The sequence below is a fragment of the Chionomys nivalis genome, chromosome 1 (assembly GCF_950005125.1).
Source record: "Chionomys nivalis chromosome 1, mChiNiv1.1, whole genome shotgun sequence".
In the NCBI taxonomy this organism is placed as follows: Eukaryota; Metazoa; Chordata; class Mammalia; order Rodentia; family Cricetidae; genus Chionomys; species Chionomys nivalis.
The window spans coordinates 119,892,347-119,919,547 of NC_080086.1; the positions used below are offsets into that span (position 1 = coordinate 119,892,347).

Here is a 27,201-nt window from a genome sequence, read left to right on the forward strand (position 1 = left end):
AGAGTTTAGTGGAACCTGATAAAATTATGGCACTGGAAAAGATAAGTCATTTTTAATTTCCTCTGGGAATTGATTTGAGATGTATTCAAGTTAAGCAGGAGGGATTTTTGGAGAATGCTTTATAGCTCTTAAATTGAAATGAGTGAAAAAAAAATTTGATGTGACCAAAACCAGACAAATAAATAAATAAATAAATAAAACAAAACAAAACCAAACGTGCCTCTTTGTGGACAAAAAGTTATTTAAACCTAATTTAATAAAAAGACTCTATTTTTGTGTCAGAGGCCAACTTTGTGCTGTTGGTTCTCTCTTTACATGGGTTCCTGGAATGCAGTCAGGTTTATCAGGCTTACTGGGCAAGTGCATTCCTGTATCACCTGAGCTCTATCACTAGCTCTATTTCTGTATTGTGAGGAAGGAAAACAGGGATATTAGATGTAAAGGAAAATGTGCCTAGGCTAGTTTATCAGGATTGTGGGCACTGCACTTTTCACGGACTTTGTGAAATAGGGCAGGGTTTCTCACACTCTGTGAAAGATCTACTTTTGCCTCAAGTTAACGATCCAGTGACTATTATTTCCAGTGTGCTGGGTTATCTTAATAGAGATGGGGGCTGGGGAAACAGGTCCAAAGGCAAGGAGCAATTTGTACAAATCGTCTAGGAAGTTTATAAGAGGGCTCGGCTTCCAAACGGGTGTGCTTGGCAGTATACCGGAATAAGATGCAGCTGACTCTCTCCAGGTAATGTCTCTCGTTACGTAAGGTTCCGCGTGGGGTGAATGAATGCAGACTTACCAAAGGCGGAAAGTTTCAGACATTTTCCTAGCGGGTTGCAAAACCCAATATATCAGAGTTTAGAAAATAATGAAACATCCTTGTGGACGTCACTTAAGGTTTTAATGTGACAATAGAGTCGAACTCCTTTTCATTTCCCACTGCAAATGAATGATGCAATAAGCCGTTGCTTATTTCGGGAAAAAAAATTAGCCACGCTTTCTGGCTGAGACAAGACGACTGAGGCGTGTTCGAAGCCAGCAGGGATAACGTGGCGAGCTCCAGTCCGAAATGGGTTTATAGAGTGAGATTCTGTCTCAAAAAACAAACCCAAAAGGCAAAAGGGATGGATGGGAGAAAAGAGCGTAAAGTCGTCCAAGAGACGATAGAAAAAGGAAGACACAGAAGCGGACACACCATTTGCCACAATCTTGGGTAAGGGCGTACCCAAACTCCCCGCAGACTCGAGCGGCGCTCCCGCCCTGCCCCGTGCCGCCCCACTCCGCCCTGCCCCGTGCCGCCCCACTCCGCCCTGCCCCGTCCCGCCCCACTCCGCCCTGCCCCGTCCCGCCCCACTGCGCCCTGCCCCGTGCCGCCCCACTCCGCCCTGCCCCGTCCCGCCCCACTCCGCCCTGCCCCGTCCCGCCCCACTCCGCCCCGCCCCGCCCCAGTAATCGGCCCTGGGGAAAGTAAGGCGGGACTTCCTGTATTTGAAAAACTTCCGGCGGGAACCGGAAGGTTCTGCAACAGAATTCCAGTCTACAGACACGCCAGGCCGGAAGGTGAGCTTTGTGTCCGCCCTGGCGGCAATGCTTCGGTCTGACCCGATTCTGCGTCTGGGCTGCGGTACTTTGGGGGGGCCACTTACCGTTATGAGTGCTTGTTTGGGAGAGAACAAATTTTGAAACGAGTTTTCGTTACGTTTTAGTATCAGCGGTCCGCCTCACAATCTACACCTGTAACCTGGCACATCCTTTCATTGCACCAGCTGGCAGCGCATGGCAGGCGTGAGAAAGCCAGAGCAAACTTTGTTATTTTGTTTCCCCCCATAGAGTCGGAGGTGAGGGAAGAAACACTGTCAGATCGCGGTGCTCGGAATCACTCGCATCTTCGGAAGTGCTCTGGGCACATAGGAGGCGCTCCAACAGTTGAGGATGAATGAGAACTCTAGGACCTTTGCCTTACACCTTTAAACCATTTCAGTCTTAAGGTTCTCATTCATAAAAGAATGCAGCAGGGCTTGCTCATCGCCAAGGCTCTCCTGCTAAGTTTTTGGTTCTTGGCTTTTTTTTTTTTTTTTTATCACTTGAGAATCTCTGCTAACATTTGAAGCACTTTTTTTGGTTCCCCAGGGGAACATTTAGATGCCTCTTGAGTTCTCTCTCTTTTCTCCTACAACTTTAAATGCTGTTTCCCACTTTAAAATATATATATATATATATATATATATATTTGTGTGTATGAATTGCCTTTTCTCCCTATTTTCACTTTCCCCAGTTTCTAATATCTCCTCAGTGGTATCACAGGAGCCTGTAATTTGGAACTGCTTATCCCTGCAGAGATAGTGAATATAAATGAAATAATTCAGAAGAGGGAATGTTTCCTATCACTAAAGAATAGGAGCCTTCTTATGTGTCACAGTCTTTTCCAAACAACAGTGAAGTAAGAGTGATAGAAAATTCTTTTATTTTTTTCTATGGAGACCATATTTGTACTTATGTTTATTCATTAAATAAGTATTTTTAGATAAGTTATTAAATTCTGGGCTCTCAGGTACTGAAGTAAAGCAATCGTTTTCTTTCCCCCCGAATTTATTGAATTGAGGGTATCAGAAAACAATATTATACTTTTAGCCTATTTTATATACTACTGTATACAGGATGGAAGGGGGAAGATGATACAAAATGCCATTTTAGGTAAGCGGATGCTGAGATCTAAGGGATGAGAAGTAACCAGATGTTTGATATGAATAGGATTAGGGCTCTTTGGGTAGAGTGGACCTGATGTGGGGAAGACTCATGCTTGGAACAGGGACTGAAAGAAGGTGACTAGAAGCAAGCAGATAGATGAAGGGGTGAGTGGGGTTAGGGATAGAATGTGTCAGTCCTGAAAAGGATCTTGGTTTTGATTCTTTTTTTTTTTTTTTTTTTTTTTTGATTTTCGAGACAGGGTTTCTCTGTAGCTTTTGTTTCCTGTCCTGGAACTAGTTCTTGTAGCCCAGGCTGGCCTCAAACTCACAGAGATTCACCTGCCTCTGCCTCCCGAGTGCTGGGATTAAAGGCATGCGCCACCACCGCCCGGCTGGTTTTGATTCTTGAAGCACCAGATGGAAAGTCTCCGAGTGTTTTCAGAGCATTTTAGGAGCATTCAGGGAGAATGGATGGTAGGGGGCAAGAGTGGAAGAACTGGAGGGCAGCTGAGAGCTTGCTGCAGCAGTCTAGTAAGAGCTAAAGACAACTGTGGTTTGTGTCCCTTGTAATCCTCAAATTCATAGACTGGGAGGTTAGACCTTTGCAAGGTGATTTGGATTAGATGAGGCCGTAAGAGTAGCTCCCCACCCCCACCCCATGACACTGAAAGGCAGAGACAGGAAAAGCTCGGCCTACAGTTCCTTTTCTTCAACACGATGATGCCTTTAGTTTTGGAATAGTGTGGAAAGCAGGCCTATTTCTAGGCCGTGGGATTGTGAAGGAATGTTGTTTTTGTTAATTGTCCAGTCTCATCCCCTGCTGTAGCAGTAGAGACGAGGGCCCCACTGGCAGTGCTGATGAAATACGATATATTTTGGAGGAAGAATTCATTTACTAATAGTCTGAATATTGGCGATGGGGGGAAGAAAAGATTGTCAGTACTGGCTCTACACGTGGCTCCTTGGTGAGCGATGGGCATATTCACTATCTTGATTGTGAAAATGTGTGTACTTATGTCAGAATTTAGCAGATTTGAACATTCTAATCATGAGCAGGGTATTTTGTGTTAGCTTCTTTAGGGAAGCTATTAAAAAATCTCAAATTTTAGCTTAACAAATGGATAGATACTGAGAGTGGAAAGAGGGATAGAAACAGTGTTTTAGAAGAGGAACGTAATTATCAAGAGTCCCTTTATGAATGTGTCAAATTTGGGAAGCTATGAGACCTCTAAATAGTTTCAGAGGCAATTTATTGTGTCAATCTGAATCATTTTCTGTGTATATGCCTGTGTACGCGCATGCATGTGTGGGTGCATGTGCTTCAGGCAGCCGAGGTCAAAAGAGGATGTCTTCATTAATCACCTTTTTGTTTGAGGCAAGGTGTCTCCCTGAAGCTGGAGCTCACTGATGTGGCTGGATTGATTGTCCAGCAAGCTCCTATGATCAATCCTCTTGTCTGTCTTCCCTACCCTATGTAAATCTAAATCTTAAATTTTGGGACAGAGGGAGTAGGATTTTAATAAGTAGGTGCTCTAGGTACAGTCTTGTACTTTTATTGATGTTTGGGGTGGATGCCAACAGAACATGTACAACTACCGAAAGTGCTTCTCTAAGACCATCTCACCTATAGCGCTGTCTTAGTTGAGTACTGTAATGCCCAGATGACAATTGCCTAGTGATGTATTTCTGAGAATATATCTCTGTTATCTTCAAACATGTCAGTCATCAAGGTTTTGGTTATCCCAAGTGGAGTATACAAGTATACAAATCCCTGAGAGAATACTTGATATAGGTAGTTGCATACAAATAATAATTTCTAATTTTTGCCTACACACACTATATATATATCTATATATCTATATATATCCTGTTTGTAAATAGATAATTGTGTTTTACCTAATTTTCCATGTTCCATTAACTCTAGAATACTTAATAAAGAGGTAGTTCAAAGTTTGTGTTTAGAGAAAACTTTAAAGACCCATGATTAATCTAAATACTAACTGTGATGGTTAATCTTGGTTGCCAATTTGACAGACGGAGGAACTTCAGTTGAGTCATTGCCTCCATCTAATTGCACTATAAGTATGTCTGTGGAAAAGAACCAGCCCATTGTGGGCAGTTCCATCCCTAAACAGATGGGCTTGGCTTATATAAGACAGGTAGCGGAATGAAAGCCTGGGAGCAAGCCAGTAATTAGTGTTCCTCTGTGGTTCCAGCCTCCAGCTCCTGCCTTGAGTGTCTGCCTTGGCATCCCTTGGTGGACTGACTATAAGCTGTAAGACGAAATAAATTCTTTCCATACCAAGTTTCTTTTGTTCATATGTTTATCACAGCATGGGACATTGACCTACCAAGGATTTTAAACCCCTCCCTGTAAAAGCTGAAGTGTAGCAACAGATTTGGCATATAATTATCTGTGTTTTGAATTAAGGTGTAATAGTTCTCCCTTTCAAGACCCCCTGGTAGAAGTCTGAAATGTTTAATAGCACCAAACCCTACATCTACCACGTTTCTTCCCATGTATGCATACCTGTGATAAAGCTAAATAATTATAAAAGGTACATTAAGAGATTGACAACTACTAATGAGGAAAAATATTTACATTTATATTGTAATAAAAGTGTTTGCATTGCTATTCATGTTTTGGGGCCACAATTAAGTAAACTTGAACTCAAGCACTGTGGTATGTGATGGCGTGACTGCTAAATCACTGCCTTGTAGGTAGGTATCAGTGTGTTCAGAATGACTGCTGGGCAGAGGGCTAATTTGTGTTCTTGACTGGATGGGTGGAATAGAATTATTGAAATCTGTTGATTGTTTATGTTTGGAATTTTCTGTTTAATGTTTATGGACTTCAGTTGACAGAGATGACTCAAACCATATAAAGGCAAACTTTAGATGGGAGTGGCCTGATATCACTGTGTCGTAGATTGGGATGGTCAGAGTAGTTGTAAGGTGAGTGAAACGAGGGAGGGTTGCTTGATGGGGAGCGTGACACCTTTAGATTAGATTGCTTTCCCTTTGTTTTCTTTTTGAGGCAGAATCTCCTGTAGCACAGGCTGATCTTGACCTCTGATCTTCTTGCCTCTTCTTCCCAACACGTGTAGATTTTTATGCAGGATTCAGATTCTCTAGGGAGGCCTCTTCCGTTGTCTTTCATGGAGGACAAGGATCTAACTGGTGACTTTTTGTTTACTTGTTTTGAGACAGGGTCTCTTGTATCCCAGGTTCACTTTGAACTCATTGTATGGCTGAAAACAACTTTAAGCTCTCAATCCCTCTGCCTCCCAGGAGCTGCCCTGTCATATCTGATTTATAAGGTAGTAGGGCTCGAACCCAGGACTTCATGCATGCCAGGCAAGCACTCCCCCACCCCCACCTCTCACTGGTGACTTCTGGGGGTTTCAGCGTTCAATTTGAATGGTTTGTATGTATGCAGTTGCATTCATTGTCTTCTAGTCTTTGATTCTGTTCTAGAAAATAAACTTCTAGACTTTTTTTTTTTTTTTTGTGGATCAGTTGCACATGTAACATGGGCTAGGGCACCTAGGAAGACTCTTTGTCAGACAAAGATACCCAGCCCCAGATCCCTAACTCTTGTTCCTAATGATTTCAGCAGTCATTTCTGTTGTCTGTCTTTCCTTTCTTTGCTCCTTCCTTTCTTCCTTCCTTCCTTCCTTCCTTCCTTCCTTCCTTCCTTCCTTCCTTCCTTCCTTCCTTTTTAAAAAGTTAAAAGAAAAATTTTTAATGGGTAGACTAAAGGCTAAATTCTAAAATGCCCCAATTACTGGCTTGGGATTTTAATTTTTATATAGTAAAATCTGTTAATCTTTTTGGCTTTGAGTTTTGAGATGTGCTTAGTGACATATGCATTTTCTCATCTTAGTCAGTGTTCTGAAGAGTTACTTTTTGCTTTTTGTAGAATTTTTTTTTTTTTTTTTTTTTTTTTTTTTTTTTGATTTTCGAGACAAGGTTTCTCCGTAACTTTTGGCTCCTGTCCTGGAACTAGCTCTTGTAGACCAGGCTGGCATCGAACTCACGGAGATCCACCTGCCTCTGCCTCCCGAGTGCTGGGATTAAAGGCGTGCTCCACCATCACCACCCGGCTTGTAGAACTTTTAAAGCTTTGTTTTGTGTGATTTAACACCATCTTGGGGCGTGGTTTTGCTACTGAGGAGGGTGTGGAAGTTAAATACTTGCTTTTCTTCAGAGGATTAGCTAATTGTCTTGCAAAGTGAATTCATGTTCTTCTCTAATGTATTTTGAATCGGCACCCTTGTCAAATATCAACTTCCTCTTATTTATTGATTGATTGATTGGATCTTAGATTGTATCCCTGGCTGGCCTGAAGCTCTTTATGTAGACTATACTAGCCTAGAACTCTTAGTGATCCTCCTGCTTCTGCCTTCTTCGCAGTAGGATTAAAGGTGTGCCACATTCCTGTTCAGTCTTCTTTTTTATAGTTTTGTTTTTATTGTGGTAAATTGTTCATAAGAAATCCTATTTTCTTGTTCCCTTGTGATAATAGCTAGAACTGCTTATTTGAGGTAGGATGACCCCCATAACCAGAGAGATTCCTAACAGACATTGAAGGAAGAGAGGAGAGAGTTCCCTCTGTCCTTCTGTTTCCTTCCTAACACGGTCTGCCTCATGGTTCTGTTCTCCCTGGATGGAGCTGCTGGGAAAGAAATCATGTCCCTCTTGGTGACAACCCTTTGGTATTTGTCTGAGGTATTACCTCCTCTTAGAAGTGCTCTTAGAAGCAGAAGCTTACAGTAGTCCACTGGTCCAGGGACTTGTCTCACAGATTCTAAATATGCCAGGCTAATGTAGTTTTTATAGTTTGACAAACATTTTAGGGAGTAATAAATGTTATCAGTTTAAGTACATTTTTTACTTATTGTATTATGTGATGTCTCTTGTCATTTGTCTTAATTTCTTTTTAGTGCTGAACCTTTGACTATGGTAAATATTTTTGGTAGCATAGTGGTTAATCATTTATAGTACAAGAGGATGTGAGCTTTGTTTTAGGAATAGCCTGCTGCTTACTCAGTTAATTAGCATCCTTTGTTCGACTCCTACCTTTATGAAGACACCTCTACTGTACTATTACCAGAAGACACAGAAGAGAAGGAATATTTCTTATATTTGATAAATATTTTAATAGATGACTTTATAATTTGTTGACTGGTAGTGTCACCATAAAATGATACTTGCGGAATACTCAAACATTTAGTTCTAAAATAAACTTATTACCCTGTAAGATCTTGTCTTTCTCTAAAAGATGGCCCCATACTCATAAGGTATTTGAGACCGTTGAAAGACTGCTGGGTATTCTTCTGATCAGCAGGCTGCATCCTGTGGGAAGCCAGTGTTTGGGCTTGTGAACAAACCTGATGTTTTTTCTCTCCTTTATGTCATTTCTAACAGCAAAGCTTTTGAAATGTTAGTTTTGAATGGAGAATCATTTTATAGCCAAACAAAGTGATAAAAATCTTCATGTCATGCTGACTTCATGTTCTGTTTCTTCCAGATGTCTTCATTGCCAAGAAGAGCAAAAATACAGGCCCAGAATGTGGAACCCAAAAATGAATTGTCTTTCTTCTCTGAGTTGTAAGCATATTAGTGAAATGTTGTTGTGGGAATGGTGACTCTTTTAAGGAGTAATATATTCTGTCACTTAGAAAACTTAAGTCATTTGGGTTGAGGAACCATGTGTCCTTGTCCTTTATCCATACAATAGCTCTTTGTTGAATTCATGCTGTGATCCAGGAGAGAAAATAGCTAACTGAACACATTATATAATATTTACCCTGGAACCAGGCTGAAGGAGGGCTTGCTGTTGTTTACATTGCTTTAAAATAGCACGTGTAATTTATGCAGCATTGCCACTGTGTGTGGGGTCACCTTTTGTTGTGGGGGCTATCTGATGCTTTGTAGGATGCTTAGTGGTATCTGTGACCTCTACCAAGTACATGTGATAATCAAAAATGTCTTTAGATAATGCCAAATGTCCCAGGGGCTCCAAATCACCCTCAGTTTAAGAGTCTTTGCTATAGAGTACCATATAACATATGCTTTTGACATTTGTAAAGAAATAAGTGATTAATGTTAGGTCACAATAGGATTATAAGGTAAAATTAAAGCAGGTCGGTGTTAGGGAGCATACTGTGTGTTTGTATTAGAGTGGCATTTTTGGATAGAGCAGTAATGGTGTTTTTTGGAGGATATGCCTAGAGATCCATATTTAATTTACTAGGTGCTGTGATTTGGATAAATGTCCCACAAAGGTCACTACCAGGGTAGTGGTATTTGGAAGTGGTTAGAGCATTTAGAGGTGGAGGCTAGTCTGAGGCTTTTAGACCACTGGAGGCAAGCCCTCCAAGAGAATTGTAACATCTGGCCTGTCTTTTCTTTGTTCTTATCTCAAGATGTGCACGTGTTTCAGCACATGTTCCTGCTTTTGCCAATTGCTGTCTTCATCAGAGGCCCAAGCAGTTGGGCCACCTGATTTTGGAATAAAACCTCCAAGACTGAGATAAATCAGCCATTTATTAAGTTATGTCAGTATAGTGCTCCAAAGCTTACAAACACAGGAGTTCATCTCGGGGCAAAGATTTAGATTCTGTTACAAATAGAGAAGACTCCCAAATACAAAGACCTTGAGACAGCAATGAGTTGATGTGTGGGGACAGCAAGAACAGTGAGGCCCGGCTTAGAACCATCGTGTCAGAGAGTGCTAGGCAACGAGACTGGAATTGCTAGGCTCCAAGAGTCTATGAGGAGATGCTAGGACTTTATTAGAAGCCAGTGGAGGACTGTGGGCAGTGATCTGACCTGGTCTGGCTTATGTCTGTAAAATATCATCATGGTTTCTTGGTGTCACAGACTATAAGGGGACAAGAATGGAAGTATGAAGGTGAAGCAAGGAAACAGGTATAGAGGGGAGAATGGTAAGAAATAGTCTGATGTGGGGCACATTTGTGAAGGTAGACTAGAAAGGGCGTGTTGGTGTTTACGGGCTTCTTGAGAAGACTAGAGGAATAGGTAAGAGTGTTAAATCCAAGAGTTCTATTTTGGCTTGGCAAGTTGGTGGTGATTGCTTGACATCTAGCTAAATGTGGATCTGCAAAGGGAAATGTCAGTTTGGAGGTGTAAAATTGAGATTCCTTTATTGACTCATAGGATAAGACATAAACTGAGAGAGAGGACTGAGGTTAGACTCTGGAGAGTTGAGCATTCTGAGGTTGAGGGCAGAAGGAGGGTCAAGAGGTCTAAGGAGAGGCATATGAAGGTGTGCCGTACAGGATGAGGGCTGGGTCCTGCTGACAACTCGCATGGCATGGGAATGAGCATCGACTAGCTGCCTTGAACCACTTCCTGTGTAACCAGTGATTTTGGACGTTTGTGTTTTCTTCCCTATACTTTTAGCAACCTACCCTTGTGAAGTAGGGTTAGTTAGCGTTCTGTGTGATAGGCTAGTAGGCAGGAGGAGGGTAGAAGATGTTCTGTTTGGTTTACAATAGGAGGGGGCTCTCCTTTGTCTTCCCCTTGCCTTTTCCTTTTGCCCTTCCCCCTTTTCTCCTTCCTCCTATTTTCTCTTGCCCCTCTCTCCCCTTGCCTTCTCCTCTCTTTCTTTCCCATTGCTCCTGTGTGTGTATATGTGTGAAAGAGAGTAGGGTATGGGTAGACATGGTCAGAACTTGTGACCCTCCTGCCTCTCACTCTGATAGTACTCAGAGGACTATCTGGCAGAGCACAGGTTTTCAAATGATTGTTACTTTTGACTCTACTTTTTTAGTGTTTTTTGTTTTGTTTAGTCTCAGGCTGCTTACTGACCTCTGAAAAGAACTCTGATGTCAGTGGTTTGGCCTACCATCATTATGTTTTCTTGGGACATAACTTAGCTGAGGATTCATTTAATGAGGTTCTTGCTTTTAGGCAGAACTGAGAACCCTTCAGGAACTCAGACAGCCTCATTGATTACTCTCAGGCCATTTTTCCCACCTATATTTACCTGTTTAGGGGAGGAATAGAGTGAAGCAGATGGGTGGAGGGCTGTGCTTTCTTTGCTCCTGATGTGTGTTTGCTTCTTGTTAGAAAAGCGGTGTGGCTGCACCTGACCCAGTCTCTTCAGGGATCAGATCTGTTCTGTGAAGGGAAAAAGAGTCAATAAAATAGGGAGTTGAAGTGTCTTGGTGATGGCTTTTATGCAGTTTCAGGTATTTTAAAAACTATTTCTTAGTCCTTTCATTGGTTTGAATAACTTAGTGTGTTTTAAATGGATTTGATTGGCATTTAGGAACCTAAGTGCTTTTTACCGTTAAGATTGAAAGGCTCACATTGACAATTGTGCGACATGACCCAGTAAGTGCCTTAAGGTAATGGTTGATTTTCTGTGTCATGGTGGTGTGTGTGCGCTCATCAGGTGGGGGAAGAGACTTGTGATGGTATGTGCTGGGGAGAGGGCATGTCTACATGGGTTCACTGTTCACTCCTTAGCAATAATTGTGCACAGCCTATGCCTATATCAATCCATTTTCTATCACACACTTCCAATTATCATTTAAGAAACATATGCCTCTCTTGATCTTTATCATTTGGTTGGTTTCATTTTTTCCTGGAAGTTCTGTAGAAGGAGCTGCGGGCAGGCCTGCTTTTCGTCCCGCCCGGCTCCCACATGGTTAGCTTTACACCTGAAATAACAACAACAAATTGTTATTATAAATAATAATTGAAATAATGAATAACCTTGTATTCATTTAAACACTGCTTGGCCCATTAGTTTCTAGCCTCTTCTTGGCCTACTCTCATATCTTGCTTAACCCATTTCTAATAATCTGTGTAGCACCACGAGGTGGTGTCTTACCGGGAAAGATTCAGCATGTCTGACCTGGCGTCTGCCCTGGAGAGGAGAGGCATGGCATCTGGCTCACTTCCCTTCTTCCCAGCATTCTGTTCTGTCTACTCCACCTACCTAATTTTCTGACCTATCAGGCCAAGCAGTTTTCTTTACTGATTAACCAATGAAACAACAGATTGACAAATGACCTTCCCACATCATTTCCCCTTTTTCTGTTTAAACAAAAAGGAAAGGCTTTCACTTTAACATAGTAAAATTACATATAACAAAACAGTTATCAAGCAAGAATTACAGTTACAATATTTATATCTACTTTATCTTTTATCATAACAATGGAAAACTATAACTATAACTAACTATTCTTCAACTCCATCAAAGACTCCAGAAAGATATAATATTACCTGAGCAAGTTCTGTCAATTTACTTCTAGGTCATCTGCCTCTGAAGAAGATGACCAGGATGATAGTATTTGGGAACCTCAGAAGAAAGTCCCCAGAAACCGTAAGCAGCCTGCTTCCAAGGAGTCCAAACAAAAGCAGGGGCGGCGGGTGAAGAAGAACACCCCACAGATGGATGCTGTATCAAAAGACCTGGCTGTTAAGGAGGAGTTGGTAGGTGGCGTTGCTAGATGTGGGGAAGTCCACTGTATTTTCCAGATGGGGAGGAGCTGTTCTTTCTCCTTACACAGTGTAGGGCAGAACATGTAAATGACACACTCTTCAGGGCCATGGTATCCCTGTCACAGTCTCAGGAACACTTACCATTCCAACAACCGTTTCTTCAGCTACTTCCACTCTCCTCTCCCAGGATGTGTGCTAGGTGTGGAAGTGCTGGTTTGGATGGTGACGTCAGCAAATATCTGTGCGTATTACCAGCCACGCAGTATGCTCGACATTTTACTCCCAAGATCTCGTTGTCCTTACAACCATTGGGAATGGCTGCAGTTACCATCCTGATTTTATAGATAAATGTGCGGCAAGAGATATTTAGTCACAGACATTAAGTGATGCAACTGGGTTTCTAAGTTGGCAGTTCAAAAGCTGATGTACCTCGTAGGGGTACTTTTATATCAACCATGCTTGTAAAAGTGATGTGTATATATGGAGTGCTAGTTTAATAGTTAATACTTAGAAAAAATCACCAAAAGCACTTGAAACTCTTACGGGCAGCACTTTCCTTCTTGGAGGCTGAAGTAGGGTACGTATAAACCTATCATTTACTCGCTTTTTGAAATTAAACTTTATTTGTAATATAAGAAACAACATGGAGGGATTCCATATACCCTTTATCTAGTTTTCCCCAATGGTAAAATTTTAGTGTCTTATTTTAGCATTGTAAAATATAATTGGTAAAAACCTCTTTATTTAGAGTTCTCTGGTTTTCCATGTGTTTATTTTTGTGTGGGTATTTGTATTTAGCACCATACAGTTTATTACATGTGTACGTTTGTGTAACCGTTGAACGGATCCCTGATGTTGCCCTTTCTTTTTTTTTTTTTCCTCCCTGAGACAGGGTTCTCTGTGTAGCCCTGGCTGTCCTGGACCTTGTTCTATAGTCCAGGCTGGCCTTGAACTCAGATTCTCCCGCTTCTGTTGGGATTAAAGATGTGTGTTTCCACCCCAGGCTTCATGTTACCCTTTCTCATCCACATGGCTGCTCTCCTTTCACCCACCTATTTCTGCTCCTGGTGAGCGCGGCTCTGCTTAGGAGACTTCTATAAATGTTCTCATATTGTACGCAACTTTGGGATGGGGTTTTTCACAGCTTAACGTAGTTCCCTTGAGATTCATTTGAGTTGTTATTATGTGTATTGATACTTTGTTCCCTTTCACTTCTGAAAATATTCCAGGGCAGTTGTTTTCTGATCTTATAATTCTCATGTTTTCTTTTTGTGATTTCATAGAATAGCCCTGTAGCTATTGTTGATGCCAGTTTGGAAGAGAAAAATCACAAATTACATACGACAAAGACTCTGAAAACTGCAGCGAAAAAACAAAAAAACTCAGTACAGAGGGCCAAAAGAAAGTTAAAAGTTGATGAAGAAACCAGCCCAGCCAGCCCCTTAGAAGGTGGAAATAGCAATATGGAGATACCATCAACAAGCACCACTTGGGAAGATGTGTGCAAGAAGGAAGAAAGTGAGGACGACTTCACATTTGGTCAGTCCCCCTTGAAGAGGATGAAGACTGAGGCCTGTCCTCAGGGCAAGCCTGTCACGTTTCCCGACGGTGCCAGCAGCATTAAAGAGGAGGTGGAGATGAACTGGGACATAGTGCAGGTAAGTGCAGCCTTGTGTAACTTGTGTGTTGAGTCCTGGATGGCACACATACTCTGCTCATTAAGGGAAGTGCTGGCAGTTTTGAATCTGCTTTTTCAGTTTGCCAGAGATTTCTGGAGTCAAGCTTTGACCACTATTTCTATTCTTGGCTATACTATTTTGTAATCTGGCTTATCAGCTGCAGCTCTTTTGCTAAGAACTGTGACTTCAGTCAAGAAAGTCGTTGCCCTGGTACATACTTGCACATTATGGTCTAGGTATTTTACATCAACAAATGGAAGCCTCAGAGGCACATTGCTAAAGTTTTGTTTGATGGAGGAAGGTCATTGGTTAATTAATAAAAAAACTGCATGGCCTCATAGGTTAGAAATAGGTGGGTGGAGTAAACAGGACAGAATGCTGGGAGAAAGAAGCCGAGTCAGGCGGTCGCCATGATTCTCCCACTTCAGACAGACGCAGGTTAAGATCTTTCCTGGTAAGCCAGCTCGTGGTGCTACACAGAATATTAGAAATGGGTTAGATCAATATGTAAGAGCTAGCCAATAAGAGATTAAAACTAATGGGCCAAGCAGTGTTCAAAAGAATACAGTTTCCGTGTAATTATTTTGGGTAAAGCTAGCCGGGTGGCGGAACACAGTCTGCCGCTCCACCATTTGTTTTGTGTTTGGATTGTATTTTCCCATAGAAGCAGTACACATGATTAGGTTATTGGCTGTTCATGCATCCAGTATATAGGAACAAGACCCAGCAATATTTCAAAGGGAAATTCTTTAAGAATTCTGACTTGAGGATTTCTCCCAGGATTCCTTTCCTTTACTCTCTGCCCCCTCCCCTGCTCCTTTTTAGCTGCTTTGGGGTTGATAGAGAAGACTAGAAGGGGCTCATGAGCAGTGAGCTGAGCCTTAACCTCGTGTGTTCCGTCACATTCTGGGGCCATAGCAGGTAGATAAAGGTGCTCTTCCTCTCTGTGTGTCCTAACAACATTCTGAATGGGCTCTGCTATAAACTGCTGCTGGAGAGCCCACGGCTATTTGCAGCTCTAAGACTGGGGCTGTGTTCTTCAGAGAGACATTTTCTGGGCCACGTTGCTTTTTCTGTCACCTGTAGAGTGTCACCAGTAGTTGTTAGTCATTGTGTTTTTCCTCTTTGGCACACTAAGGAATCTGGAATGTTGCCCTATAGCTTTCTCTGTCTTTTTATTGAAATGCGCCTTGCAGAGTCATTGAAAAGCAGTGTAAGTAGCTTTCCCTGTCTTCCACTGCGTTACTCGTTCAGATCTGCAAGGCAGTGCTTTCACAGAGCCGGTCATAGACTACCTGCATGGAATTTACTCTGAAGACTTTTTTTTTTTTGGATTTTTTGAGACAGGGTTTCTCTGTAGCTTTGGTGCCTGTCCCGGAACTAGCTCTTGTAGACCAGGCTGGATTAAAGGCGTGCGCCACCACCGCCCGGCTGAAGACTTTCTTTAAACTCCATTCTTGATCCAGAACTTCAGGGGCAATGGATGTGCCCCACTTTTCTTGCCTTACCCTTTCTGAACACCGCTAAGCTTATTTCTTTCGCCAGTAGATCCTCCTCCAGTAGCTGACAGTGTGCAGGAGGAAGAAAGGAGGGCTTCAACGTTTGTGAAGTTCCTGGCCTTTCAGGCATAGTAGGTCATTCATGGTGAAGAGCTGCCTTCTATAGGACACTCTGCTTTCTGTCCTGCCTCCCCCATCTTTATCATGGGAGAAGAAAGGAATATTGCCCCACCCTAGCTATTTCACTCCAGATTACAAGGGATAGAAACTTAACCTTTTGTTATAATTTTACATTTATTTATTTAGAGTGCTGGGAGTGAGGATGGGGTTCTGTGAGGATGATCTGAATGGGCTGCCTAAAAGGATGTCCCTTGGAGTTGAGCTTTATGTGAGATCAGTTGCCTTTAAGGTGATATGACAAGAGACAGGTGTAAAGAATGTAAAGTTATGAACCTCGGTGATGACTGGACTCTTGTGAAGGTTTATGCATTGACGCGTGCATGCGTCCTGTTATAATCTCAGATATATGCTTACAGGTCTGAAATTGCTGGTAGGCAATAATGTTTGCCATTTATTTATAGTTGACTTCGTGAGCTAGGCTCCATACCGTGCATGCTAGTATATATATTATCATAGTGCATTAGAAAAAAATAAATGGGTAATCTAAAAAAATCAGTTATAGTCAGGAGAATGGACAGAGGAATTCTTGTTTGTCTAATACAAGCTAAAGAGAACCATCTAAAAGGTACAGTTACTGGCAGCTAACTTAGCATAGGAGTTTATAGGTTGTATCTTTCCTCTGATATACCTATCACTAAAGTTGATTCTAGATTTTGAGAGAAGAAAGTTTGTTCTGAAATCTGTTAATGTGGACTTTGAGTTCTTTTTATTTTAAATATTTTTGTTTCTTTGAGGTAGGTAGGGTTTCATTCTGTAGCCCAGGTTGGCCTGGAACTCTGCTAGGTAGCCCTGGTCCCAAATTTCTGATTGCTGGGATTATAGGTGTGAGCCACCACGAGCAGCAACTTTGTATTTTCTGTTAGGGATGCTTTCTTGAGTTTGCTAACCAGTTCTATAATGCTGGTAGGATTGCATACACAAGGCATTTTGTAATATACAGTCCAGGAGAAAGGCAAGATTAATTGCTGGAAATAAATAGGGGAAAGCATGATGAGAAACAGGTACCTGGCTGCTGGGTGAGTGCAGAAGCAAAGAAGTAAGGAAATCTTCATTAGAAGCCGAACAACAGCCTCCAGTATCATTCCAGTATCAGCTGGAAATGTGTTCACTCATTTCATGGCTTTGGCCTACTTGGAGGCTATAGATACACTAGTTTTTCCTTTACATTTGAACCAGTTTTCCCTCCTGTTAGTTGGAAGTGGTTTTATTTTTAGTTGAAGACAAATTTTAAATACAATGCATTCTGATCCCTCTATTCTCTTCCCCACAACTCACCCAGCTCCACGGCTTTTCTTTCTCTCTCAAAAAGAAACAAACAAACACATCCACAACACAAAACCACAAAAACAGAAACCAAAATCTACATGCATAAGACCAATAAGACAAAAAAAAATACCCAAAGCAAAATGGGGCAGAAAGTCCACAGAAATACCACTGAGTTATTTTTGATGCCTCTTGGGCATGCGGCCTAGTAGTATAGTCAATATACCAAGTGAGAAAATGAATTTTTCCTTTGCTAATGGTTATCAATTGCGGATAGCTTCTTGGTTGGGGTGGAGGCCTTGTCCACTTGCTGCTGCAGGCAGTTCTCAGGGAATCTCAGGTCCTTGGCTGTGGTTTTGGAGAGAGGTGTTAGAGTTGTTTCACCTCTGTTGAACATCTGTGGGCAGCTTTATTAAAGCCTGGGAAACCAAATGGGAATTTACATGTTTATTTATTTATTTTTTCAATTTAACCTAACAAACCTTTTCCTAACTTTAACTCTCTATGCAGTTCCTATTTTCTATGTGGACTTCCTTTTCTATGCGTTGTGAATCTCAGCTCCCCACATCAAAAAACAAAAATAAAACAAAAATAAAAAACTTTGTGGGAAAATAGTTTTGCCTTAAAACTGTATTGCTTCTTCCAAATGTAGCTGAATAGTGCAGGGGCTGGGAACATGGAAGTGAGAAGGGAGTTTATTGTGTGTGTATCTGGGGTCACTGTCTTGAATATTTACATAAAGATCAGACTGAAAGAAATATCTTTAATGTACACACCTTCTTCCACAAAATATATATATCCAGGTTTCGGGGGCAAACACTGACTAGCACCTTGTCCAGAGGGAGAGGTTTCTGTAAACTAGCTGAACACTTTGGCAGGCTCTGCTCACCATCATGCCTTCGTCTTCTGTTCTGTTGAGGTTATGTGTCCTACCTCTGGAAACTTCACTGCCTTTTCAGGGATCTATCTCACCATGTTGTGTGAGGAAGGTAAGCCCATAGCATATGCTTGATTAGTGTTTAGACTTGAGTCTTGGAACACAGTTTGTGTCTGTTTCCTTGCCAGGGACTGAGGACTGGCCTCTTGAGCAAAGCAACCTACCCATTTTCATCTGTGAATATATGGCTGCCATGAGAAATTTGTTTTTGTTAAATCCCCTTATGTTTTACACTTGTACATTAATAAGAACTGAAAAAGTGACCAGCATAGTCAGTTGTTGGAAGAATTAAATTGTGCCAAAGTTATGACTACCGTGATACAATTTCTTTATTTTGAAGATGAACCTAGGTAGGTGCAGTGCTCGGTACATCTATTAGGAGAAAAGCAAACAAACCCTTTTTGTAAGTTTTTCCCATGGTTTCAAGAGCTGATAACAGATGATGTATGTGAAGATGAAGACAAAATAGGAAAGGAAGTGGCATGAAAGGGAGCCAGTGTCTCTGAGCTGGCGACCTCACTGCCACTCTGCATTAATAGTAGGTACAGTAGTTCTTGATAGATGTAGCCCATTTCTCTGGAAGAGGTTAAAATAGTGGGGCTTTTGTTGTTGTTGTTATAATCAAGTTGGTAGTATTTGTTATAGACTTTAGCATCACCAAGCTTTGATGTATTCCATATATATATGAGGTTGCCCAGCATGTTCAAAAGTATAACCAAGCTACTTCCAGGTTGTAAACAACAGAATCTCCCTCATACCCTTCTTCAATCACACCTCATCTCCTGTAGCCTCTTTTCTGATTTCTGGCAGTGTATATTAGCTGTCCCCACTCCCATCTTTACATAAGCAGTTGTGACATAGTGACATAATCAACTCGGGTCAGGTGGTGAGCAGTCGGAATCAGCAGCTTTTCAGAAGGGAGCTGTTCAAGTTGCTGGCTTGGGAATGATTCTGAAGAGAAAATTTTCTCATTTTTACTTATTAGTGAGCCATTGAATGTGATGTTAACTCTTTTTTTCTTTTTGAGACAGGGTTTCTCTGTAGCTTTGGTACCTGTCCTGGAACTAGCTCTTGTAGACCAGGCTGGCCTCGAACTCACAGAGATCTACCTATCTCTGCTTCTTGAGTGCTGGGATTAAAGGCGTGCGCCACCAGCGCCTGGCTTGATGTTAACTCTTTTAAAGTGCAGATGTTGCAGGATGATGAAAGCTGTGGTGGATTTACTGATGCCCAGATGTCCCCTCTTTAACAGACGAGATGGGCTTTTCCCTGCTCTTGGGACACTGGGGAAAAGGCATCTTTCTGGATGTTTCCGACAGTTTGAGGGCAGTGTACAGGCACTCTGTCTTACCTCTCCACTGCTCAGGAGAGCAGAAACAGTTTAAGTCCTTTGTACCTTTGCCTGATAAATCCTTTGCTTTGCATACAAATTGAATTTTTGAAGAGAAATATGGCTAGTGGGACTTGGGACAATTTACTTCTTGGACTCAAGTTTTTGTGTGTATAAAATGAGACCAATATCAGTCTATCTCATATTTTAAGTGAGTTAATGCTGAATGTAAGCAGTTAGAACATAGTAAGCCTTATGGAGGTGTCAGCAGAAAGCAGCAGTCCCAAAGTAGTTAGGGTAGTCCTCCCTGGCCCCTCCCTTTCTGCAATTCTTTCTGACTTTCTTTAATAAATGCATATTCACTTTACCTAAGTAAACAAGCAAGCACATCCATGGTTAAGAAATTAATGTGAGAATTTTCTAAGTAAAGACTAGAGTTCCCTGCTCTGCTGTTCCATGTTCTACAGAGTTGCCCTCTGCTTAGTTCTTGTTGTTTGCCTCGTTTTTCTAAGGCTCAGCATGGTCAGGGCTTACCCTAGAGTTTCTGATTCAGTGTATTTTAGGTGGGACGTAATACTTTTCATTTTCAGCAAGGATGTAGATGATGCCCTTGAGAACCAGAGACTGTGCTGCTGTAGTCCCCAGAAGCCTGGACTCTCAGAGTGTAGCGGTACAGGTTAACTCAGCAGCTGAGCTGGAACAAGGAGAGGTCAGATGTTGACAAGCTTCTTTCCCAGTTAGCTTTTTTGGAAAGATTTTTATTTTTTTGTGAAGCTGAGAATTGTACCAGGGTCTCATGTACATTGGGCAAACACCACTGAGTTTTTTTCTGCATATAGCAGCAGGTCTTTCTTGTCAGTCTTTCTTTGGACATGGAGACTTATCAATTATGAAAGTTTGGCCTTAGCTTAGGCTTGTTCCCAACTAGCTGTTATGACTTAAATTAACCCATCTTTATCAATCTGTGTTTTGCCATGTGGCTCTTTACCTTTCCACATTCTCTGTGACTAGCCCCCCTCTATATCTGGCTGGCGAAGTCCTCTTGACTAGATTCATCCTCTGAATTTCTCTCTCTGTTTGGAAGTCCTGCCTAGCCTCTCCTGTCTAGCTATTGGTCGTTCAGCTTTTTATTAAACCAATTAGGTACCTTACACAGGTGAGCAAAACACAGACACATCTTCATGCAGTGTAAACATCCAGCAACTCCTGGGACTGTCTTGATTATCATTGGCCTAAGATGTCTTTTGAGTTAGGGTCTAAGAAAACCATCATGTTCAACAATGAAAGTTGGCAAGGAGCTCATGGCTAAAGGATGTGGTGAATAGCCCAGCATATCAAGGAAACATGCTTTGACTTGGTAAGTATGCTTAGGTTTTTGGAAAAAGACAGAAATGATTTTTAAAACTCAAATGCTTAACAACGAGGATCTGGAAGTTAGTACACCAGGGTAGGGGCTTTGAGAAGGGTAAATATATTTTCTTACTAAGGAAGTAATTATATACTCCCCCTCCATGTTTTCATGGGGTTTGGGGAGTAGATTCCTGCCAGATGATTGATAAGGCCAGCTGAAATTGACTTCTCATGGAAGAAACAAATAAATGCAATGGTCTGATCTTTGGAGCAGATCAGAATATCTTAAATTCCAGGGTCAGAGGTATTCCATTCTTTTGTCTAGGAAGCCTAAAGAGGGAAAGTTGTGATTTCCAGGTAAATGGGAGGTGGGTCCAAAGCCTTATGAGGGAAGGATCTGCTCTCAGTAGCTTCCAAAGCTACTGATTCCTGTTTAACTGTCCAACAGTAGAGTTTGTATTCTAGGTGCTTTGGAACATCAGTGATGGTTTTGACCAGTCAAATGACGTGATCTAGTACACATTTTGAAAGGAGTATTCACTGTGGTCCTTATGAAGATAGGAATAGATGAGACAGGAATGTCTGCAGGAAGAACAATTAAGGCTGTCTCATTGATGTGGGCTAGAATGAGACTGTGCTGTGGGGTGGGAGAAAATGAAGATAATAAATATTTTGTAACTTTTGTTTACTGTTCTTATAATAAATCAGACTTAAGATTTGGAGGTGGATGACTCTTCTAGTTTGAATTACTATCTGAATAGATAGCAGATGAGGAAAAGTGGAGGGTGAGTAGTTTTGAGAGGAGAATAACTTTACAAATGCAGGGTTGAGATACCCATTAGGTTTCTGGGATACTGTCTTAAATAATTGGCCATGGGTTCGGTGGCAATGTGGAAAAGAGCTATGCCTGGAGATAGAATTTAATGTCTTCATAGAGATTTGATATTCATCTAAGGAATGACTGCTGAGATTTAGGATCAGTATTCAAGATGACTAGAAAGTGAGGTATCTGTATGGTCTCTGGGGTTCAGCCATTTACTGCGTCTGTACTTTGTAAACAATTCTTTCATACGTTTTGGCCTGATTTTATTCATCTGGGTGATGATGATTTTGGATAGAATCTTCATGGCTCAGGCTGTCCTCAAACTTTTGGTAGTCCTCCTGTCTCAGCCTTCAAAGTTTTGGGATTATAGGACATAGGATTTTGAACACTTTTTCTTTCTTTGCAGGTTTTATCTGAGAGAACTAATATTGAACTTTGGGTTTGTGCCAATATCATACGCCTCTTTAATGATGACAATACAATTCCCTTCATTATACGCTATCGAAAAGAGCTCGTTAATAACCTTGATGCTGATTCCTTGAGAGAAGTTCGCCAAACCCTAGACGAGCTACGGTAAGAAACCCAAGGGAGTGGTGGATCTTACATAGGAGACCGAGGCTCTGAGCGCACGAGGGCAGACAAGGGGAAGCTAGTTACTATTTTCGCAGTCCCGGTGCTTTGTTTTTATTAATTGTTGTCATCTAAATGCAGACCTCTTTTGCCAGAGTAGTCAGGTTTGTTTTCTTAGTTAGGCCATGGAGTTGGACGTGAATCTATGGGATACGTTGAAATGATTGACTATCATGGCAGAATCTTAGCACTCCACAGTCCCCAAATGGAGAGTTCTTGCCAGTGTAGATGGTCTTTAATCTATAATAGAGTGTCTTAATTTTGCATCTTCATGATACTCAAAACCATAAGCATTCAATAGAATCTCTACTTTGAATATTACCTTTTTTTTCAAATCCTGGGCTGACAAGATGCTATAGTGACTCTTATGATGCTGCTCCCAGTCAGCCATGTGATCATAAAGGAATATGATACTCTATGGTGCTGCCAATGATTTTTTTTTAGGAAGAGATATTGTCTTGGTTTCTTGTTCTACTGCTGTGATAAATACCCTAACGAAAGCAACTTAAGGGAGAGAAGGCTTATTTTGCTCATAGTTACAGGTTACACTCCACTATTGTAGGGAAATCAAGGCAGCAGGAATTTGAAGTCAAGAGCCTAGGGTTAATGTATGCATATTGTGACTCACCTTTTTCACGCTACCAATACCACTGCTAGGCAGATTTTGTAAATAAGAACAGAAATGAGCCAGGCGATCGTGGTGCATGCCTTTAATCCCAGCACTCGGGAGGTAGAAGCAGGTGGATCTCTGTGAGACTAGGCTACAGAGTGAGTTCCAGGACAGGCTCCAAAGTTATGCAGAGAAACCCTGTCTCAAACAAATAAACAAAAAGAACAGGTAATGAAATAAGTTGGTGAGTATGACATATACAGGATTACACATTCACAGTGAAAAGAACTGATTGAAAATTATAGGACCTACTGGGCCTGCCATTCCTCTTGCCCCATCTGTGTATTCATTCATCTGCATTGATTTCCAGAATCAGCTCTTCTGCATGGGTCCCAGTTCTTTATCAGTGGAGAATAGTATTTAGGAACCAGTTATGTGTGCTAAGTGTGCCCATCCTGAGCAATGTTGCTCCAGTAACAGTGAGCACATCTAATAGTCAAATAGATGTCCAGGCGGCAGATTTAGGATTTCAATTCTTAGGAGGAAAGTAAAAGGTGAGCTGGAATGTCTTGTTTTAGAGAATGAAGAAGTACTCAGAGAGTAAGAGGAACAAGTCAGAAACATAGCAGTTAGCTTGAAAGGGTTACTTCTGGCCAAGCCAAGGATAATTTGAACAGTAAATATGTCACAATGGTGAATTATAACCACTAAATAAAAAAATAAGCCAGAAGTCTATAGTGATAAGAATAAATCAGTGAATACATCAGAGGTTTGGTGAGGAATAAGATGGTCTCGAAATATCCATCCCTCCACAAAGTGCATACCGGTTACAAAGGGAAAAAGGATGCTTATATCAGAAACCACAAGTGTCCTCTTCCTAGGTCACAGTCTGTTAGTAGAAGGCTACACTGAGATCTTTTGTCTCTCAATGAGATGTAGTATAAAGTCTCACTTGGATGATATTCCTGCCAGGAGGCCTCAGGTTAACTGTAAGGTAACATCACAGGAGCCCTTGAAGGCTTGCAGACACTACAAAGTAACTGGTAGGGAACATTTCAAAGTATGAGACTTTTAGAATCCAGGAGAGCCTGGAACATTGCTGGAACTGGAAGAGACTGCATCTGACAGCTACACTTGCTCTGGTGAGACTCCACAGAGGCCTTCATCAGCACTGCTGCTGAAACCTTAAAAGGCCTCAGGTTTGCGAGGAGGAGCATAGTGATAGATCAGGGCTAACTTCCTAATACTGACACTTTTATTGTGACTTATATATTATTCTCTCTTGGAACTGCAGGCTAAAGTATTTGGGAGTGAAGTTCTTGTCTGTCAAGTGTGTCAAAGATAAAGCAGTTTTTTTTTCTTTCCTTGCACCTTTTCTGAAATGTGAGATAACCTTAAGAAGAGAGGTCCGACATGTAGGTCGTATATATTATGTAAGTTTTTAATTTCAGGGCGGTTGCAAAGAAGGTTCATAGTACAATCCAGAAAATTAAGAAGGAGGGGAAGATGTCTGAGTGCTTGCTAAAAGCCTTGTTGAACTGTAAAACATTTGAAGAACTAGAACACGTGGTAAGGAACTTTATCTTTTAATGTAATACATAAATATGTATGATTTGGGGGATCTTTTTACTACTGAGGAAGACCATGCCATAAAAAGCTAATGCCATTGGCCACTGTTACTTGATTCATCAGGGGTTTGTCCTTTAGTCAATATATATGTACTGATACCTTTTCATCTGTGCCAGGAGCTTGGGTTTACACATACGGTAGTAAATAGTTCTTGCCCTCGAGGAATTTCTAGTAGGAATTTCTACATAAGGAAGGAGAGCAGGTTGTCAAAGCGTAGAATGCAAAGGAGATGGCACAGCCGGAGATCAAGACATGCGTTCTTCAGCCTGTAGTTGGCACAGCTGCCACCATAGTTACTTGTTGGTTTCACATCTGTGTGCTCAGTCAACCATGGATGGAAAATATCTGAAGAATATTGTCTGTATTGAACAGGTACATACTTTAAAAACATACCCTTGCCTAAATAATGTACTTTAACAAATTGAGTTATCTAGAGGGGACTGGTGTTGACAGGAAGCAGTACAGAGGCTGTGTGGAAGCACCATGCCATTCTCCATAGGGAACTTGCTGTGAACAGAGGCCAGGCCCTCATGGGTTCTGTGGTTGGCTTCTATTAGAAGCTATGAGCCAGCAAGAATTCATGAGCATGTCAGGGTTGACCACTAGGCAACTATGAAGAGAATCTGGAGGAAGAAGGCCTGGTGAGTGAGTGAAGGGTAATTCAACTCGACATCCAGATGAGGAGATTTTTAGATGAGTAAATCCAAGCAAAGAACTAATCAAGCACATAGAAAATTACAAAGACAAATCTATGACACATAACACTCCCGTAATCTTAGCTAGTTAATATGAGTTCATCTCTGAGGGGAGAGGGCAGAGCAGAGAGAAGGATGTCTGTGGCGTTCTCAGCATGTCTTCTAGCCCTGTATCCTCATTTTAATTTAAGCTTTGAAAACAGACTGCTATTATGTATTCTCTACCTTTTTCTTCCTAGTCTGCTCCATATAAAACGGGGAGCAAAGGCACCAAAGCCCAGAGAGCAAAACAGCTGGGACTAGAAGGAGCAGCGCAGCTACTGCTGGAAAACCCGGGACAGCTCAACCTGTTGTCTTATGTCAAGCCTAGTGTTAAAGGTACTGGCTCCCTATAAGCCATCAGCCCTGCGGATGCTTAGCTTTTAGAATGCACATGTTTACATTAAACACGTCTTCACTAATGGCCATATGGCTGTCTAGTAACAGCAGGTAAAGAGCAGGTGATTCTAACAGACAAGTCGCCCAGCCTTTTGCTTTCCATGACCTCCCAACTCTAGTCATTTAGCTGTCGTGCCTCTGCCATTTTCTTTCTGCATTTCAAAGTGTATTCTTGCAATACACATTTCCCCACTTCCTACTTGGACCTTCTTAATGCCATCTTTGTCAATAGAAGGTCTTGGTTTTATTATTAATTTATTAATCTTTTAAGATAATTGACATTTTACTTTTAAATGAAACCTCTCCATATCCCAAGATTATAAAGATTCTCATTATCTTTCAAAGCTTTTGTTTTATTTCTGATTTTTTTGGAAAAAACAAAACCATGTAACTCAGATCTCTTCAGAAAGAATTTTAATACTCCTGGCATGCACAAAGTACAGATTGGATCCTGCTCTTATATTTCTGTTTCTAAGTAATAAGGGGACTTTGTCTAAAATTTGCTTCCAAATATATTCTGACCTTTGTAGGTGAGAGAGTAAGACAGGGCACAAGAAAAAGATCTAAAAGATTATTGCTTTTTGGAGGCTTACTATTCAGTCTGGACTAGAATTTGCAGTTTGCTTACCTCATCTTCAAAGTGAAATTATAGATTTCTCAAAAAAAATTGATTCTTTTATGTTTAAGTAATTATATATATCAAAATATATAATGTTTTGATATATATGCAAAATTAAGTAATTTCTGTAGTCAAACAAAATTGACCTGAAATGAAATTAATATGTGTACTGTGTGACACAGCTTACTTTTTTCTTCTTTTGGTGATAAGAGCACCTAAAATTTATTTTCTTAGTCAAATGCTAGTATGCTGTATAATGAATGAAATCCTTATGCTGTACATTAGATTCCCAAGCTTACTTAGCCCATACAGCTGCAAGTTAACTCCAACCCTAGTCTTTATTTCTCCATCCCAGTTCTGGTTTTTCTTTTACTTTCTCTTGATTCTTCAAATTGGGAGACTCACACATCAACAGGGGGCAGTCCGTGATAACAAAACCCATGCCATGTCCATAATTATAGAGAAATATATCAGCCGTATTCCAGAAAACGTGAATTCATGATTTTAAAAATCGAATATGTGTGTCCGTAGAATACAAATTATCTGTTCACAGAAACATATACATTTTAATTTGTTTGAGAAAGGACAGTAATGGAAAGAATTATTTGAAGTTAGAGATGGATTAAAATGAATACAATCCAAATGTGTTTAATTTTTAATGCTATTTGTAGTTGTATTTTCAATGATTTACATTTAGTTTCTAATTTTCGATTTGCTATACATTGCTTCATTTAGTTACACATTTGCTCTCTGAGTAGGGTGCTGGGGATGGACCCAGGTCCCTGTGCATGCCTTTTCTCCTGCATACCCAGGCCTTCCTTTTGCTGATTGCATTTCATATTTTAACTGTAGCTGAGCCTGAGTAGTTCAGCCTTTAGAGTCATTGTAGTGGCGGGGGCGGTCTGCCTATCGCGGAGAACAGTTGCAGCGAGATTTCTGCCTATTGTTCCTTGTGGCTGATTCTTTGCCTTCTGTTTTCCTGTCTTCTTTGTTACAGTGGTATCTTTGGTTCCCAGGTATACTGCATTACTACCAAACAGGCCTTTGATAACCACCTCTCTTAAAAAATTCTTTTGTTCTTTGGTAGGTTCATCTATCTCTACCCACCTCCCTCCTCTCCCTGCCCTGGCAACTCCTCAACATGTGCTCATCCCATCTTCACCCCTCATGTTTCCTCCTTTTGCTTTTGTTGCTGTTTTTGTTTTGTTGTTATATAACTTACTGTGTCCATTACTGCTCCTGCTGGAATATTGATTGATCTTCTTGGCTTGACCTTGAGCAGGGAACCATAACAACATTGAGTTCAGGAGTACAGTGGCCATGTCATTTCACAGCCCTCTTCCCTATCTGCCC

At 41.2% G+C, this 27,201-nt stretch overlaps 1 protein-coding gene across 2 annotated transcripts in view; it reads left to right on the forward strand.

Moving 5' to 3' along the window:
• The first annotated feature begins 1,527 nt into the window (after nucleotides 1-1,527).
• Srbd1 (S1 RNA binding domain 1) overlaps nucleotides 1,528-27,201 on the forward strand; it is a 192,939-nt gene continuing 167,265 nt past the window's right edge. For both annotated transcript variants that reach the window (XM_057791003.1, XM_057791011.1), the window contains exons 1-7: nucleotides 1,528-1,556; nucleotides 8,217-8,296; nucleotides 11,977-12,157; nucleotides 13,450-13,824; nucleotides 21,634-21,800; nucleotides 23,919-24,036; nucleotides 25,031-25,169. In XM_057791003.1, coding sequence (XP_057646986.1) covers nucleotides 8,217-8,296; nucleotides 11,977-12,157; nucleotides 13,450-13,824; nucleotides 21,634-21,800; nucleotides 23,919-24,036; nucleotides 25,031-25,169 — 1,060 coding nt within the window. In that variant the 5' untranslated portion in view covers nucleotides 1,528-1,556. The remainder of the gene's footprint in view (nucleotides 1,557-8,216; nucleotides 8,297-11,976; nucleotides 12,158-13,449; nucleotides 13,825-21,633; nucleotides 21,801-23,918; nucleotides 24,037-25,030; nucleotides 25,170-27,201) is intronic.